Raw genomic sequence first — 19455 nt, 5'->3', positions numbered from 1 at the left:
CCGCACACACCTGCAGCCTCCGCGCCGTGCCCGTTTAATGCACGAAATGAACTTTGGTATCTGTATCCGTGCCGCTGTGCCTACAATCCGTTTTCGTCGAGCCTCGAACATCGCTCGTACTTACATTCGTGTGCTCCGCGCTGTACTCGGTCGACATCTTCCAGTGCGCGTGTTCCCTTAAGGAGACGGAAACATTCAACCCTTTCTGCAATGCTGCGGATTACTTTGGTGAATGCAGGAAACTTATTAAAGTTTCTAGCCCAAAAGTAGGTGTCGGCGCGGCGGGGGGTGGCGGGGGCCGGCGGGGCGGGCGGCGCGGCGGCCGGGCGGCGGCAGTACGCGGGTGTGTGCGAGCGCGAGTGGTCGCCGTCTTGCGTTGAGAGCGGCGCGGCCGCGGACTGTGATGCGAGCGCGCCGCCCGCCATGGCCACGCTCGGCCTCTCCAAGGTGTTCATTCTCGACAAGTACTTTACTGAGCTGCAGCGGTTTTGGGAGACGGAGAAGAAGCTGCAAGGTGAGCGCCCCTTCACCCGCGCTGTGGCCTGCGCCTGCGCCGTGCGCTGCTCGACCACGAGTCTGTGATGATTATTACTTTTTGTGTCGTGTTCGGCGTTCGAAAGCTCGGCGTAGTACTTTGTGTGCGTGCGTGTGTGAGTGTCTGTCTGTGAATGTGTCGAATCGCTTAAAGCTGTTAGAGGATCCGGCTCCGAGGAGCGCGCCGCTGCTAGGTCACTGTGCTCCCAATTCAAATCCACTCCAATCTTGATTTTAAACGATGTGTGCGTCTTTCCTGCACCGTTTGTATCACTGTTTGCCTCTACATGACTGAGTCCCGAGCTGCCTGCTCCTGCGTGTTGTGCAATCTACTTGGAACGCGCAGCGCTGACAGTACACTTCCGTTGAGCCTGACAATATGGACACCTCGAACGTTGCGAGTGTTTGTGGGCGCGCGGTGTCCGTGTATCACGTATGTTGTGCTACCTGCGCCGGCGCATTGTTCCCGCGGCCCTCGTCGCCTTACCTCGGCCGTCCGGGATAAAGTATTGCCTTGATACACAGGTGACGGCGGACTACAAACCTGCACACTATGTCTGCATCCATTACTTTCGTCAACGTTGTAACACAGCTCACTCTACTGCACACGGGTTTACTCCCAGAAGACAGGTAATGGTACCAATGGTACCATTGTATCAAATAAAAAAAAGGATTTTGTCTGTTTAATTTATGATGGCGCTTACACAATAAATAGACTATCGGACCGGTACGACAACCGCTACGATGTAAAATGTATGAATTTGAATGGCCACGGCAATGTGTAGGAAGTTGAACCATTAAACACAGTTAGTTTTGTAGAGGATTCTAAAAGCAGAAGGAAAGTTTATAAACACGGAACTTTCGAATGCACATTCATTGATCCATCTCTGTGCTTCCTGGAAGCAGTGAAAACAATCAATTCTGTGAGTTGATCCGTAACATCATAAAGACAAAGCATTTTTTAACTAAAATTAGAATCTAATTTGATTCATCGTATAAGAAGTCAATGAGGACTACACACCTACGAACATAATATTTTCAATAAATTGCATTACGTACTGCTCGTGAAGTTAAATGTGTGCGACTGTATCTGTACTACACACAGGGGATTTGTAATCAGAACACAATCTCGTATGGGGTTATAGAACAGATCATCAAACAAAGGGGCTGGCGATTTATTTAATAATATTTAACTTTTAGTGTTCATTTCAAAATGACCTACGCGGCAACAGTTGATTTACTAATCATCAATAACAATAAACAATAATAGAGTTGTTTTAGCCTCAATAATCCCAAATTCGCGGAATAGAGGAAATATTTTCAATGACTAAGAAATATGCGTCTCTAACACAAACATGTACTATGTCAGTTGTCGTGCACTTTGTACACGAGATGTGCCACTGCCACGATTCACTCTGTATTTCAGGAATTTAACAAAATTGTGCAGCTCCACGGAACTGTACATTTCGTATTAGTATGAGTACGCGGTCCACGTCGTATGGAAGTAAACGAAAGTAATTCACAAACTGCTTCAGTAATGTGTCCAATTGTTTCATAATGTCGTTTGTAGCTGCTCGCGGAGTTACATGCAACCTTGTCTCCGTAACGTCTGCAGTCTGCCAGCAGGCCAAACTATCAACTTCTTCATTACGTTTCAACTTTACTGTTTTGGCATAAAGTCAAATTAAAAAAATGACAGATTGGAATAGCTTGACTTGGCCACTGCACTACACTTAGCAGTCGAACCTACGGCGGACAAACATTACTAGTTCTTATCAAGTTACCCATCCGGGTACAGTGCACCCACTAGACAGTGCTGCGCTACCACGACACAGTGGAACACTGGGAGTAGACTGTGAGTACTCCAATAAGTGTGTGTGTTACACAATAATACAGACTGGTTGATTAGAGTGCGCTAGCAGCGCGGCGGGTGCCGTTACTCGGCGAGCAGGCGCAGGGCGCGCGCCTGCGTGTCACTGGTCGCGCACTCGTACTCATGTACCCAGTTATTGCCATCCGAGCTCCCACTCCAACGACCCGTGTTATATTTCACTCTTATTACGTATACTTAAAAAATATAAGCGCACCGCGCCCGTCGCGGCGCCGCCCACAAGCATGAAAGCAACTCCTAGTACCTATCTGCCGAGTACTGTGTTCGCCCTTTAAAAGACTTCAACGCGTTATCTGGTGTATTCGATCCAAGTTTTATGTGATTGCAATTTATTTTGCTTTCCATGACACTTGTTATCTAATAACTATCATGATCCGTATGTTATTGTAAAATACGAATGTATTTGTAAAATGCATGAATTTTACATAAGTAAATATTCCACGGTTTCGACATTATTCATACAGGGGTTGCGAAACCATGATGTTGCGGTCAGGCAACATCATGGCTTCACAACCCCAAAAGGAAATTAAATAGAATTAACGAAATATTTTTCATTACAATTGCAATGTATGTACATGGCTACTTCAAACAAAAATGAATTTAGTAGGTAGGTAGAGTGGCCGGCCCAGTCCATGGCAATGTTTTGTCGGAGTGTTACGGTAAGTTCGCGCATTGTGTATTTTTATAAATGTATGGTTATTGTCTTATCTACGAGTATTTACTTGGAAGAAAGATGACATACGAATAAAAGAATTTGTGTTGAAAGTTAAAGTGCGAAATAATATGAGAAAATAAATACACAATGCGCGGACTTGCCTCGACTGCGACATGACAGCGGCATGTTACGTGGCACGTAGCCTGCGTGGAGCGAGACCACTTCTAATGCGAGTGTTACAGTGTAACATTGTAACATCGGCTACCTTCTACACCAAGTAAAGCAACAAAATATTAGTACCGAACAATGTCAGCTCCGTTCCGACTACAAGACTGGCCGAACGACATGGAGGCTGGCATGGGCCAGTATTAACATTCCGCTGCGCATGCGTCACTCGCGGAAAGTAAAAGCCTCGCGCGACCGGCGCACGCGCATCCCGAGCGTGCCGCGCGCTCTCACATCGCACGCCACGGTTTTTGCGCGAAGTATCGAGTGGGATCCCAACCAGTGCGCATGCGCCGGCCCCGCACTAGGTATGTAGTATACCACGACACACGACGTGTACACTACATGCTCTGCTCGGCTACATACTTCTCAAATAATGGCGTCCATGTTCCAAACATCCCGGAGATGATATCACCTGTGTGGGGCTATGAGTGGCCGCATCCCTTATATACACACCTACGTGCAGGTTGCTCGCTTGCAGTGGCCGTGTGGCGGGTAGTGGCCAACCGCCGATCTATAAAAGAAAAACATTATCTTGCGTAATCAGGAACTGTACCTAGGCATACAATGTGTAATCATTTGTTTTAATTTTCGGCTCTTGCTCTTGTGTGTATGGTATACGCGAATATTCACTAATTGATGTACCATGACCAATATTCGCGTACTTTTCTACATTCGCGTCCGCAATTTTCAATGCGAATATGAAAGTCAAAAATATGTATAAATTCAATAGAGCAATATGTAGTCATTTCTTTTATATTTGTATATTACAAAACTTTATCTTCTAGTTGAACTGTCTTACAATTACAGGTTTGGTGATTCACTGTACCCAGTGAATAATCAACTTTGCATTACAGCTTACCAAACTAAGAAAAATATGAGTTTAAGAAGATGTAACTAAAACATATCTTTTTCATATATTTTTATCAGTCTTTACATTTAAATTTAACATTTTTTTTAACGGCGGGCCGCACTGTGATATTGACCCCAGAACCGAATGCACCTATAATTTTTAATTTAATTCGTCAAATCTCATAGAAAAATGAAAATGCCATTTAAATTGTTACAACATACGGAATTTATTTAGTTCATAGCTAGAAAATACAATTAAAATAAAAATGAAAACTACAAAATTACTAATAAACTTTCTTGTATTTGAGGAGCTAGGTTCACACATATAGGACACGGTAACTACATTCTTAATGTTTGCAACAACATAATTATTTTAATGTTACAGTCACTAATGGCTTCAAAAAAGGATAACTCACGAATTAAATACGCTAAATGTCAGGCTTCCAGGACAAATCTATTCTCCGATATACATACACACAACGCACATTGCACCGCGAGCAGAGTGAAGCGCACACTATTGACTACTTACCGTAAAACGGGGTGAATAGGAACAACATTTTGTTGTGTTTTCACGTAATTTAGAACTGTTTACACCATTTTAATTTTTTTTATTAATTCATTATTAAAACCAAAAATGCTCTATTAAAACCAAAAACATGAAAACAAACTAATAATCCTAATATTTTTTTTTTCTATTCACCCCCCGAGTTTCTATTCACCCCATTTTACCGTTATATGGTTACTTGCGGTTTGTCTGTGCATTTAGTTTGATATTATTTGGACGCATTTACAAAACATGGCCGGACCGCGCGTTGCCGACCGCTGCTCTATATAATCATTTAGTTTGTAGTATGTTTGTGTACATAACGTTGTTCCAACTAATGTGTCAACATGATATTCTTTACTATGCTCGGAACTCGGGACATAGATAACAGCTGTTTGTTAAATGTTATTTGCCACCCGGTGGACGGTGGTAGTGGCCACTGTGACGTCACACTGCCCGACCACTGTTAATGAATACATTATCACAATACAGAAATCCGCTACATAACAACTATCAAGAACCCCCACCAGCCCGATTCCCCATTGAAGCGTTTATTATCTAAATCTATATCTTCTGTACATTGAAGATATTAAAAAATAAATAGTGGGGGGTATCACTAGGCAAAAAGCAAAAAAGTGAGTAAAAAATGTTTGTTTGTCTGTGTTTACGTATCATCCAAAAACTACCGGTCCGATTACGATGACACTTCGAGCCAAGGCTCGGATACCGGTTAAATTTTCAAACCGTTATTATGTACTTGTACGCAAAACCTTTACATTGGGTTTCGTTCGCGAAACCGGTTTTTTAAACCGGTATTTGGAACAGTATTTTCATAAAGGTTTTTTCGGATTAACCGGTTTAGAGCAATAAAAACCGGTTAATACGACGCACATCAAAGAAACGCCGCGCGCTGTTCAGCTTATTTCAATAATAATATTTCAACGCGTGTACCGACATGCCCCTCGTCGAATAAACCGGTTAATTTAGGTTAAAATAAAGTTCTTTAATGTTCACGTTCTTAAGAAAAGTTCGGAGGAAAACCGATATAAACCGGTATTAACCGGTATTTTTTAAACCGGTTCCGAGCCTTGCTTCGAGCTTTTCAAAGGTAGTAAAACCGATGGTACATCAAAATGTAAATCCAATTGTTCGGTTCATAAATTGTGTCAGATGATCCATAGAGGGATCAAATCATCGTGTCGTCGTGTTATCTTAGGTAGTTCTCTATATCGGCTTTTTCATAATTCACTTATTACACGCGAGTTATTTAAACTTATTGGAATGTGGCTTCAGTCAGTAGCTGTACGTGTCCCTTGCTTTGTAGAGCCAGTTGTAATTCAGCGTTGGGAAGTAAATGCGTGCTAAATCAACCATTATGTACTTGAGGTGGCAGCCTTGTCGGCTGAGACATGTAGCAGTTTGTTTTTACCCGACTGCGCCAGAAGGAGGGTTATGTTTTTCGAGATTATGTATGTATAATTGTTTGGCACGCTCTGCAGCCTAAACGGCTTGATGGATTTTGGCTTGAGAGATGTCGTTAGATTCGTATTTACTGTGAGAGTGACACTGGATATATCAAAATAATAAAAAAAACAAAATGGCGGATTTATAGCGCCAAATTCGAATATTGCTCACTCGCTAGCCTGAACGACTCGATGGATTTCAGTTTGATAGGGGTCGTTTGATTCGTATTTACTGTGAGAGAGACACTAGATATATGAAAATATAAAAAAAAAAAAAAAAAAAGCCCAGGACCCATTTTAGAAAGCGAGCCGTATGTGCCCTTACTAAGTCTTCATATTTAGAATGGGTAGCGACTGCTTCAATTTTACGATGACTTTCTTGTTTTAGGGTTTTTTCATTTTCATATTATAAAGAAACGCAGTCGGGTTTTTTAGTTTTTTAAATTAATTATATGTTCGTTTTTGTTTATAGGTAAGTTAGTTATAATCATAAAATGTAAACACATTTTTGATAAAATTAACTTTTAAAATTCTTATGTTGTGTTTGGTTTTGTATTTCCGTATTTTGCGTCGTCGTGGATAGACTCGCATTGTCGCCGATAGGTCGCGGTGCACCCAGATAAATGTGTAACTGGAAGACCAGCAGTCCCTGTGTAAGCGTGTAGCGCGCCACATGAGGCAGTATTGTCGGGACAATAGCTAATGGCAGTATGTAGTACATGTGGCAGTATGTAGTACATGTGGCAGTATGTAGTACATGTGGCAGTATGCAGTACATGTGGCAGTATGCAGTACATGAGGCAGTATTGTCGGGACAATAGCTAATGGCAGTATGCAGTACATGTGGCAGTATGTAGTACATGTGGCAGTATGTAGTACATGTGGCAGTATGCAGTACATGTGGCAGTATGCAGTACATGTGGCAGTATGCAGTACATGTGGCAGTATGCAGTACATGTGGCAGTATTGTCGGGACAATAGCTAATGGCAGTATGCAGTACATGTGGCAGTATGTAGTACATGTGGCAGTATGTAGTACATGTGGCAGTATGCAGTACATGTGGCAGTATGCAGTACATGTGGCAGTATGCAGTACATGTGGCAGTATGCAGTACATGTGGCAGTATTGTCGGGACAATAGCTAATGGCAGTATGTAGTACATGTGGCAGTATGTAGTACATGTGGCAGTATGTAGTACATGTGGCAGTATGCAGTACATGTGGCAGTATTGTCGGGACAATAGCTAATGGCAGTATGTAGTACATGTGGCAGTATGTAGTACATGTGGCAGTATGTAGTACATGTGGCAGTATGCAGTACATGTGGCAGTATTGTCGGGACAATAGCTAATGGCAGTATGTACGAGTCATGTATCGTACAGGGCACGCGCGCATTCACATCAGCACTTTTACATCGCTTTATTCAAATCATTGTTATAAAGCGCCAGTACATATTCAGCACTCATATACAGCAGTACTCACCACATCAATATAGATAGAATTAGTTACTTTTTAGCGAAGTATATAATAAACGAATATTCTTTGACTATCAGTGATTTCTTCCTATCTACATCTCAAGTTGTGTGCGCCACATCCAGTCAGCAGCGCATACATCTTTTTGGTCCTTCGAGCCGGATCACCGGCAAGTCAACCTAGGTAAGAAGTGCTTCTATCTACGATAGCGAATCGGTTTGGCTGGTCTTCCACAAGCGGATCGCCCCAGTCAGATTGAGAAGGCGCACATATTGTAGTAGAGACACTTTCTGATCCTGAGATCATCATTCACCAACAACAAATACAAGAGTTCACTGAAGCTCATCAACAGCATTCGCAGAAGCAGATTCGGTGACTCGAAGTATTCATCACTCATTTTTCAACATGGAGGGAGATATTGAAACACAGTACCAGATCATGCAGGCCATGAACAAACTTGTCACCAATTTCAAAAAGGATGGAGCGAGTCGTAAGACGCCAGACTACGTGCAGAAGAAAATAGACCTCCTCGACAAGTATTGGTTAGAGTTTCGAAGCAATCACGAGAAGAAGCTTCGCGAGCGCGAAGATCCCTCTCATGAATACTTTGCGCAAGAATTATTTGAGCAAACAAGACAATTTTACAACACTGCCAGGGAATCCTTTGTCAAGTATTTAACTCAAGAGCAAAATCCAGTTTCACCAGTACTGAAGCCGCCAACATTTACATTCGAACCGACACCGTCAACTTCAAAGTTATCGGAGCAAAAGTTCAATCCAGAGCAAGGTACAGGTGGAGTTGAAGGCGGTAACCAGTCACCCTTTTCTGTAATGGTGCCAGAAGCAGCGGAGATTGCCAGCAACAGCAAAATTGACGAGATGTTACGCAAACAAAGGAGCAACATCAAGGCATTCCAAAGAACGGTATCCCATATCAACGTTGAGCTCCTTAAAGAAAAGTGGCAGTTCGAAGACGCCCTAAAGTTGTTGGAATCAAGGTGGAAAGCAGTTGATTCACTTTATTGGGACCTTGATAGTTTCCCTGAAGAAGCGGAAGAGCAATATGAAATTTCTTACAACGCATGTGAACTCGTTTACAACCAAATTAAAGAAAACATCAACACCAAAATGTGGTCAGTTTCTCACCGAGAAAAATCAACTCCGAAGATCGAAATTCCAACATTTAGTGGCAGCTACGAACACTGGACTGCATTCAAAGATTTATTTGTTGAGACTATCCATTCCAATCCATCGCTTTCTAAGGCACAGAGAATGCAATTTCTCAAAAGCAAAGTGAAGGGAGAAGCTGAAAAACTCATTCAGCATCTATCGATTAGCTCGGAAAATTATGAGACTGCCTGGGAGATCCTTAACCGCAGATACAACAACAAGAAACTGATCTTCTCGTCACATCTCAATTCCTTGCTCGGTGTACCTAACACTCATCATCTATCAGCAGCGTCAGTCAAAAAGCTCCACGACACTACGCAAGAATGTATAAATGCTATAAAGAATCTCGGTGTAGACACGTCATCGTGGGACCCAATATTGGTACACTTACTTTCACAAAAGTTGGACGCAGAGACTCTCAATGACTACTTAGAGGCACTAGAAGAGCCGCGTGAGCTACCCAACCTAGCAGACTTTCTCAATTTTCTGGAAGGAAAGTTCGTATCATGGGAAACATCTCGTCGTAAGCCTGAAACATCAAAAGGGGCCCAATCTGAACCTACACAGATGAAAAAGAAATATCATTCATACAAAGCATTCAGTGCAAGACAAAACAAAAACGACGATTATAAGTCCAATTCACTGACTAAGGAAAATGAAGTTGCATTAAAATGCCCACATTGCAATCAAGCACATAAATTGTTTTCGTGCAAAGAATTTCTCGGGTTACAGCCGGACGAAAAACGGAAGTCGGTTGCGAAATACAATTTATGCAAAAATTGTCTAAGTGTGCATACACAAGGCAACGGATGTTTGTCAAAAAGAAAATGCCGCGTCTGCAATGCAGATCATAATACACTTCTTCACGACGCTTACGGCAGATGGGGTGGACAGACATCTAACAACAGATCGGTGCAGCAAAACACAGCTGTCACTGAGAGCAAGAAAACTACTAGCAACAACACCAATCATGTGTCTCAAGAAGATGTATCAGAAACTCTGCTTACCACCGCATTAATCAACGTGCAAGCAAAAGATGGGTCCCTGATAACTTTGCGAGCACTCCTTGATCAGGGTTCACAAACATCCCTGATAACAGAAAAAGCAGCGCAAAGGCTACGAATACCGCGTGGCCGCTGCAAAGGAGTCATATCCGGTGTCGGAGCTAAAGAAAGCAACTGCAAAGGTGTCATACGAATCACGTGCAGTGCCATTCATAGTGATTATGAATTTGACACCGATGTTTTCATTATGCGCAATTTGGTAAACAACTTGCCGAATAAATCATTTACAAAGCCAAAATCTTGGAAGTTTTTAGAGAATATCACGTTGGCTGATCCAGAATTTAATGAAAGTCGCCCGGTAGACATTTTACTTGGGGCCGATATATACTCAAACATCATTCAAGAGGGTATTCTCAGGCAAGACAAATCACAACCAGTTGCACAACAAACGCGCTTGGGCTGGATTTTATGCGGGACCGTGCAAACGACATTCCAGTGCAACGTTGTGATAAATAACATCGATGACATTCGACAATTTTGGTCAGTTGAAGACATAGCAGAAGATTCGAAGATGTCACAGGATGATCTGGATTGTTTACAGCACTATAAGAACACAACAACTCGTAACCAAGAAGGTCGCTACACTGTTGAGCTACCATTCATACCAAACTTTCAAGAGAAACTGGGAGCGTCGAAATCCATGGCTTTGGCACAATTCCGGCAACTTGAGAGGAAATTTACCAAACAACCACTATTAGCAGAATCATACAGACAGTTCATTCATGAATATCAAGCAATGGGTCATATGGTTGAGTGTACCAGTAAACCGACACCGGCCTGCTACTTGCCTCATCATTGTGTTCAGCGCGCCGATTCTACAACTACTGCATTAAGAGTAGTATTCAACGCATCGGCGAAGACATCCACGGGCCATACGTTAAATGACCTCATGAAGCGTGGCCCCAATTTACAGCAAGATCTCATGGCATTAATCTTGCGATGGAGGCAATATCAGTTCGCTTACACGGCGGACATTGAAAAAATGTATCGGCAGATACATTGCAGCACTGAACATCAAAAATATCAGAAGATACTTTGGAGGAGCTCTCCTGACCAACGATTACGTGAATATCAGCTCACAACAGTCACTTATGGCATGAAAGCAGCCCCTTTCTTGGCCATGATGACTTTAAAACAGTTGGCAGCTGATGAAGGTCACAAGTATCAAAACAGCAGAGCAGCTAAGGCGTTGCAAGAAGAATTCTACATGGACGACCTTGTAAGTGGAAGCTTCACATTGTCATCGGCCAAGCAACTGCAGGAAGATTTACTTCTATTGCTACGGTCGGGAGGTTTCAACTTACGAAAGTGGTCATCTAATAACGAGGAATTACTTCAAAACGTCAACAGAGCATCGTCAAATCAAGCATCATTCGACTTCAAGCAAGCCGAATCAACAAAGACACTAGGCCTAAAATGGAATCCCAAGGAAGATACATTCTCCTTCGAGCTAAAAATAGATGTGATAACGAAGGCAGGCAAACATACAAAACGTTCACTACTATCAGATATTTCCAAGATATTTGATCCGCTCGGTTGGCTAGCTCCAATTACAACAACATTGAAACTTTTATTCAAACAAGTATGGCTCTCTAACATTCAATGGGACGACCAGCTTCCAGATAAAATAAGCACCGAGTGGGAAAAGGTTAAAGCATATCTACAGAACATAAGTGAATTCCGAATCCAGAGATGGTACAAAACTGGTGAACAAGACACTATTCAATTGCACGGCTTTTGCGATGCTTCAATAAAAGCATACGCATGTGTTGTGTACTGTAAAATTGATACCTACGTTACCCTCGTTGCTGCAAAAACAAGACTGGTGCCAGAGAACAAAAAGCTAACTTTGCCACGTCTAGAGCTGTGTGGAGCGCATCTACTATCATCGCTTATGCAAAAAATAGTACAAGCCCTCCATGGACGCGAGATCAAAATATACGGTTGGACTGACTCAACTGCAGTTCTCGGCTGGATTCAAGGTAATATCAACCGCTGGACACCATTTGTGGCAAATAGAATCAGACAAATCAAAGACGTCATAATATCAGACAATTGGTATTACATAAAATCAGCTGACAACCCAGCTGATTGCGCCAGCCGTGGTATCACCACAGCACAATTGAAGCAACATCACCTGTGGTGGAACGGCCCTCAATTTCTGCCTAAATTCGATGAGTCATTGGTAGCAAAAAGGTCCATCTACGTCACGGATCAAGAGGAGCGAAAAATAAAACAGAGCAACGTCATAGTCGGACCTCATAGCGATGATGTCATTCAACACATATTGCATAGAAACAGCGATATGGCACGCGCCGTACGGATACTTGCCTGGGTGTTACGTATCACGCGACGTCAGCGTTATCACTCCGTTTATTTACATGCGAAGGAATTGGACACGGCAAAACATATGATTATTAAATACGTTCAAGAAGCTAATTTTTCTGAAGAAATTAATAATCTACGAAAACAGGAGCCAGTACATCGCAAAAGTAAAACGTTATGCCTTAACCCATTCTTGGACAAGGACGGCCTTTTGAGAGTAGGAGGCAGACTGAAGCACGCAAATATTGACGAAGAAATGAAACATCCACTGATAATACCACACAGCAGCCACGTTACTGACCTTATTATCGACCAAGCCCACCGCCACACGTTTCATGCGGGGGCTCGGATGACGCTCGCACACATCAGACGGAGCTATTGGATATTAGGCGGAAACAGAGCTGTGAGGAAGCGTTTGCTTACATGCATTACATGTAAAAAGCATAAGGCAATTAAGCAAAAGCAAATGATGGGGGACTTACCTGAACCTCGGAGCAATCCTTCGCGTCCCTTTCACCACACTGGCGTAGACTACACAGGATACGTTGACGTGAAACACAATAAAGGGCGAGGTGCCAAAACAAGCAAGGGATACATTGCAGTATTCGTGTGCATGGTGACAAAAGCTGTGCACCTCGAGCTCGTATCCGACCTAAGCTCAACAGCATTTTTGGCTGCCCTAAAACGCATGTCTTCACGTCGGGGCAAACCTCATCATATTTACAGTGATAATGGCACCAATTTTGTTGGCGCCAATAAGGCACTGCAGCAAGAACAAGCTGAACTACGCAAAACGTTTCACGACGAGTTCTATGCAGAGATCGGTGAGATGGGAATTCAGTGGCATTTTAACGCCCCCGCTTGGCCCAGTGCCGGAGGCCTATGGGAAGCCGCTGTTAAAAGCCTAAAATATCATCTTCGACGTGTAGTTGGCGAACAAAAACTCACGTTTGAGGAATATAGCACATTACTGGCCCAACTCGAAGCATGCCTTAACAGTCGACCGCTGTGCACAATTACAGAGGACCCAGATGACTTGGATTATCTGACGCCCTCCCATTTTCTGAGTAGCGGCCCCATATTGACCATCTTGGATACAGAGCAAGATGAAAGAACCAGATGGAAGAGAACTGAGAAAATTTTTGAAGATATTTGGAAGAGGTGGCAATCCGAATATCTTGCTCAACTCTCAGCGAGGAGCAAATGGCAAAGGCCTCATGAAAATATACGAGTTGATGACGTCGTCATAATTCATGAGCCTAACCTTCCCGCAGGAAGATGGGCTCTAGGCAGAGTCACGGAGCTACATCCCGGCTCTGATGGACTGGTCCGGGTAGTTACCCTAAAAACAAAAACTGGGTATATCAAGCGCCCGGTGATTAAACTATCAGTGTTGGTATCGAACCCGAAAGCAACCGATCAGACGGAGAAGATATCACACAAACAAACAGCCAAGAAGAAGGACGACCAATCAAAATGTCGACCGGGAATGGCATCCAATTTGATAGCAACTATCATTACACTTTTACTCTTCATGACGTCAGTTTTTGGCCACCAGCAATCAGCATCTCCATATAGTTTGACAACGATTCACAAAGCACTATATTTTGACCGAATCTCGAACATGCAATTTATACGAGATGAATGGAAACTCATCGTGTATCACGACATGAGCCCTTATTGGGATGGATTAACAACCTTCGAAAAATACCTTCAACAAATAACCAACGTGTGCGAAACAGAAACAAAGAAGGCACTATGCGACATTATCATACTGCAATTACGTCATGCTCATGACGAACTAAGGTACTACAATGAAATGTTATTGAATCAGCATATTGAAGAACGCACCCGAAAGAGACGAGGCCTCATCGACGGTGTGGGCTACATCGCTAGCAGTTTATTTGGAGTTTTAGATCAACGCTTCGCCGAACAATATAAGCAAGATATTTCTCTTATAAAGAAAAATGAAGAACACTTAGCACTCCTGTGGAAAAATCAGACCTCAGTTGTAGAGGCGGAATATAACTTACTCAAAAGAACTGAGGCATCGATCAATCGACAACACAAAGTCATCAATCAACACTTAAACAATTTAACGAAAGCCACTAACATTTTGAATAAAGAGCTGCAGGAACAAGAAGTGATGAACGAGTTAGCACTCTCCACAATCATAGCTACAAATATGCTCGCGAAGCTAAAATCGATACAAGATACAATAATCGACACGATAACAGATATCCATCATGGAATGTTCAGCGTCCATTTACTATCGCCAAAGCAGTTACGAGATCAACTCAGCATTATTTCAGGACAATTATCACGAGAGTTATCTTTACCGATAGAAAACATACAGACTGAACTTCCCAAAATGTATCATCTTCTGAAGGTCAAAACAAGAGTAACACAGCAGTACCTTATATTTGAAATCAGAATACCACTTGTCAGCAGGGAGAGTTATGACTTATATCAATTGATATCAATTCCACAACAACATGGAAACACCACCGTAGCCGTCGTGCCCGTATCAGATTACATCGCAATAAACTTACGCAAGGATACTTACTTGGCAATGACTGCAAGTGACATACAACAGTGTATTCCGTACGATGACTTAACTCGTCTCTGTCACTCTCGAAAACCCATTTTTCAATTTAAGTCAGAAGACAGCATGTGCATCAAAGAGAAGAGCTCCAACAGGTGTCTTACAAACACAGCAGCATGCCGCAATAATTGGATGGAGTTGAGTAAAACTAATACCTACCTTTATTATTGTTGCGGACAATGTGCACTGCGCATCATATGTGAGCATCAGATTACTGCAATACAAGTCGCTAAGACCGGGGTCATTACACTGGATTCCGATTGTGTAATTAAAGGAGAAGACTTCACCGTTTTTTCGCACAAAATGCTATACTCAGAGATGAAAACTGCGACGGACTTGGAATCACAGCAAATAGCACCGATCAATCACATCATCAACGTGTCTGTGCCAGAAGTCGAAATCAACACCACCGATCACCAAGCTTCATTTAGGTACATTAAGGAACAGATTGAACAGATGAAGTCAGAAAAGGCTTTGTACTCTGAGATATCAAGCCATGACATACATCAATATTCAGTAATCTACGTGTTGGTTTTGGGTGCTGCGTTGACAGTACTAGTTTATCTTTGTCGGTGGCTTTATCGTCGTCGGCAGAGGAGCACCGACTTACAGTCGAACTCCGAGCTGCAGCCTCCAAACGTGCCGGTCGCGGCGCGCAGAGAGTATGCCACCTCCGTCGTCGGTCCGCCGCCACACACAAGAGACGCAAGTCATCACCAAGAAACCGTTGAATTGAGGAATTTCAATAGCATACTCAGCAGCATAAAGCGGCACAAGAAGATACCTCCAGTATTCACCAAACCAGTGTCTGGCGACAGTGATTGATTCAATTTATGTTTAAACATAGATTTAAGTCATGCATTGTAACTTGAGTGAAATTTATAAGTTTATTAGCATTTAAGCATTTTTTTGTGAACTCATAATCATCATCCACTCGCATCTCTCTCGCCCGGGAATATGTACGAGTCATGTATCGTACAGGGCACGCGCGCATTCACATCAGCACTTTTACATCGCTTTATTCAAATCATTGTTATAAAGCGCCAGTACATATTCAGCACTCATATACAGCAGTACTCACCACATCAATATAGATAGAATTAGTTACTTTTTAGCGAAGTATATAATAAACGAATATTCTTTGACTATCAGTGATTTCTTCCTATCTACATCTCAAGTTGTGTGCGCCACATCCAGTCAGCAGCGCATACACAGTATGTAGTACATGTGGCAGTATGTAGTACATGTGGCAGTATGTAGTACATGTGGCAGTATGCAGTACATGTGGCAGTATTGTCGGGACAATAGCTAATGGCAGTATGTAGTACATGTGGCAGTATGCAGTACATGTGGCAGTATTGTCGGGACAATAGCTAATGGCAGTATGCAGTACATGTGGCAGTATGCAGTACATGTGGCAGTATGTAGTACATGTGGCAGTATGTAGTACATGTGGCAGTATGTAGTACATGTGGCAGTATGTAGTACATGTGGCAGTATGCAGTACATGTGGCAGTATGCAGTACATGTGGCAGTATTGTCGGGACAATAGCTAATGGCAGTATGTAGTACATGTGGCAGTATGTAGTACATGTGGCAGTATGTAGTACATGTGGCAGTATGTAGTACATGTGGCAGTATGCAGTACATGTGGCAGTATGCAGTACATGTGGCAGTATTGTCGGGACAATAGCTAATGGCAGTATGTAGTACATGTGGCAGTATGTAGTACATGTGGCAGTATGTAGTACATGTGGCAGTATGCAGTACATGTGGCAGTATGCAGTACATGTGGCAGTATTGTCGGGACAATAGCTAATGGCAGTATGTAGTACATGTGGCAGTATGTAGTACATGTGGCAGTATGTAGTACATGTGGCAGTATGCAGTACATGTGGCAGTATGCAGTACATGTGGCAGTATTGTCGGGACAATAGCTAATGGCAGTATGTAGTACATGTGGCAGTATGTAGTACATGTGGCAGTATGTAGTACATGTGGCAGTATGCAGTACATGTGGCAGTATGCAGTACATGTGGCAGTATTGTCGGGACAATAGCTAATGGCAGTATGTAGTACATGTGGCAGTATGTAGTACATGTGGCAGTATGCAGTACATGTGGCAGTATGCAGTACATGTGGCAGTATTGTCGGGACAATAGCTAATGGCAGTATGCAGTACATGTGGCAGTATGTAGTACATGTGGCAGTATGCAGTACATGTGGCAGTATGTAGTACATGTGGCAGTATGCAGTACATGTGGCAGTATGCAGTACATGTGGCAGTATTGTCGGGACAATAGCTAATGGCAGTATGTAGTACATGTGGCAGTATGTAGTACATGTGGCAGTATGCAGTACATGTGGCAGTATGCAGTACATGTGGCAGTATTGTCGGGACAATAGCTAATGGCAGTATGTAGTACATGTGGCAGTATGTAGTACATGTGGCAGTATGTAGTACATGTGGCAGTATGCAGTACATGTGGCAGTATTGTCGGGACAATAGCTAATGGCAGTATGTAGTACATGTGGCAGTATGCAGTACATGTGGCAGTATGCAGTACATGTGGCAGTATGCAGTACATGTGGCAGTATGCAGTACATGTGGCAGTATGCAGTACATGTGGCAGTATGCAGTACATGTGGCAGTATGCAGTACATGTGGCAGTATTGTCGGGACAATAGCTAATGGCAGTATGTAGTACATGTGGCAGTATGTAGTACATGTGGCAGTATGTAGTACATGTGGCAGTATGCAGTACATGTGGCAGTATTGTCGGGACAATAGCTAATGGCAGTATGTAGTACATGTGGCAGTATGTAGTACATGTGGCAGTATGCAGTACATGTGGCAGTATTGTCGGGACAATAGCTAATGGCAGTATGTAGTACATGTGGCAGTATGTAGTACATGTGGCAGTATGTAGTACATGTGGCAGTATGCAGTACATGTGGCAGTATTGTCGGGACAATAGCTAATGGCAGTATGTAGTACATGTGGCAGTATGTAGTACATGTGGCAGTATGTAGTACATGTGGCAGTATGCAGTACATGTGGCAGTATTGTCGGGACAATAGCTAATGGCAGTATGTAGTACATGTGGCAGTATGTAGTACATGTGGCAGTATGTAGTACATGTGGCAGTATGCAGTACATGTGGCAGTATTGTCGGGACAATAGCTAATGGCAGTATGTAGTACATGTGGCAGTATGTAGTACATGTGGCAGTATGCAGTACATGTGGCAGTATTGTCGGGACAATAGCTAATGGCAGTATGTAGTACATGTGGCAGTATGTAGTACATGTGGCAGTATGTAGTACATGTGGCAGTATGCAGTACATGTGGCAGTATTGTCGGGACAATAGCTAATGGCAGTATGTAGTACATGTGGCAGTATGCAGTACATGTGGCAGTATTGTCGGGACAATAGCTAATGGCAGTATGCAGTACATGTGGCAGTATGCAGTACATGTGGCAGTATGTAGTACATGTGGCAGTATGTAGTACATGTGGCAGTATGTAGTACATGTGGCAGTATGTAGTACATGTGGCAGTATGCAGTACATGTGGCAGTATGCAGTACATGTGGCAGTATTGTCGGGACAATAGCTAATGGCAGTATGTAGTACATGTGGCAGTATGTAGTACATGTGGCAGTATGTAGTACATGTGGCAGTATGTAGTACATGTGGCAGTATGCAGTACATGTGGCAGTATGCAGTACATGTGGCAGTATTGTCGGGACAATAGCTAATGGCAGTATGTAGTACATGTGGCAGTATGTAGTACATGTGGCAGTATGTAGTACATGTGGCAGTATGCAGTACATGTGGCAGTATGCAGTACATGTGGCAGTATTGTCGGGACAATAGCTAATGGCAGTATGTAGTACATGTGGCAGTATGTAGTACATGTGGCAGTATGCAGTACATGTGGCAGTATGCAGTACATGTGGCAGTATTGTCGGGACAATAGATAATGGCAGTATTTAGTACATGTGGCAGTATGTAGTACATGTGGCAGTATGCAGTACATGTGGCAGTATGCAGTACATGTGGCAGTATTGTCGGGACAATAGCTAATGGCAGTATGCAGTACATGTGGCAGTATGTAGTACATGTGGCAGTATGCAGTACATGTGGCAGTATGCAGTACATGTGGCAGTATGCAGTACATGTGGCAGTATGCAGTACATGTGGCAGTATGCAGTACATGTGGCAGTATGCAGTACATGTGGCAGTATGCAGTACATGTGGCAGTATGCAGTACAGCCCCGTCGTGTTCCAGACGCGTCGTCTTCCAACGAGGCGGTGCACCTACAGCGGCGCCTGCTGTGCCTGAGCTCGGACCTCGTGTCGCTGCGGAACCACCTGCTGGTGGGCGCCGGGAGCGCGGGGGGCGCGGGGCAGCCCGCCGTGCCCCCGCGCGCCCCGCACCTTCTGCCGCCGCCCCCTGCAGCGCAGCCACCCGCGCCCCCCGCGCCGCCCGCGCCGCCGGCACCCTCACCAGGTCTGTAAACTTATTATTATGGAATGGAAAGCTCGAAATAATTGATAGCAGGAATGACGCTAAGACATTACACCCTAAGTAGATACCTTGGTTGTACCGGAGGGCAGGTGAACCACGTCATAATATCAGTAGTAAATAT

The 19455-nt window shown here is 43.3% G+C and overlaps 1 protein-coding gene across 3 annotated transcripts in view; it reads left to right on the top strand.

Annotated features, from left to right (window-relative positions):
* The first annotated feature begins 50 nt into the window (after nt 1–50).
* LOC118272690 (unconventional myosin-IXb) overlaps nt 51–19455 on the top strand; it is a 25126-nt gene continuing 5721 nt past the window's right edge. The window contains exons 1-2 of one of the 3 annotated variants that reach the window (XM_035589330.2): nt 51–514; nt 19095–19316. In XM_035589330.2, the coding sequence (XP_035445223.2) occupies nt 424–514; nt 19095–19316 (313 nt within the window). In that variant the 5' untranslated portion in view covers nt 51–423. Of the gene's footprint in view, nt 515–16162; nt 16235–18225; nt 18298–19078; nt 19317–19455 lie in introns of those variants that run through there. The other 2 variants (XM_050707993.1, XM_050707994.1) reach the window with 2 other exon arrangements.

Source organism: Spodoptera frugiperda, chromosome 4 (assembly GCF_023101765.2).
Source record: "Spodoptera frugiperda isolate SF20-4 chromosome 4, AGI-APGP_CSIRO_Sfru_2.0, whole genome shotgun sequence".
In the NCBI taxonomy this organism is placed as follows: domain Eukaryota; kingdom Metazoa; phylum Arthropoda; class Insecta; order Lepidoptera; family Noctuidae; genus Spodoptera; species Spodoptera frugiperda.
The sequence above is the reverse complement of the archived record's forward strand: the minus strand, read 5'-3'. Positions and strand labels throughout refer to the sequence as shown.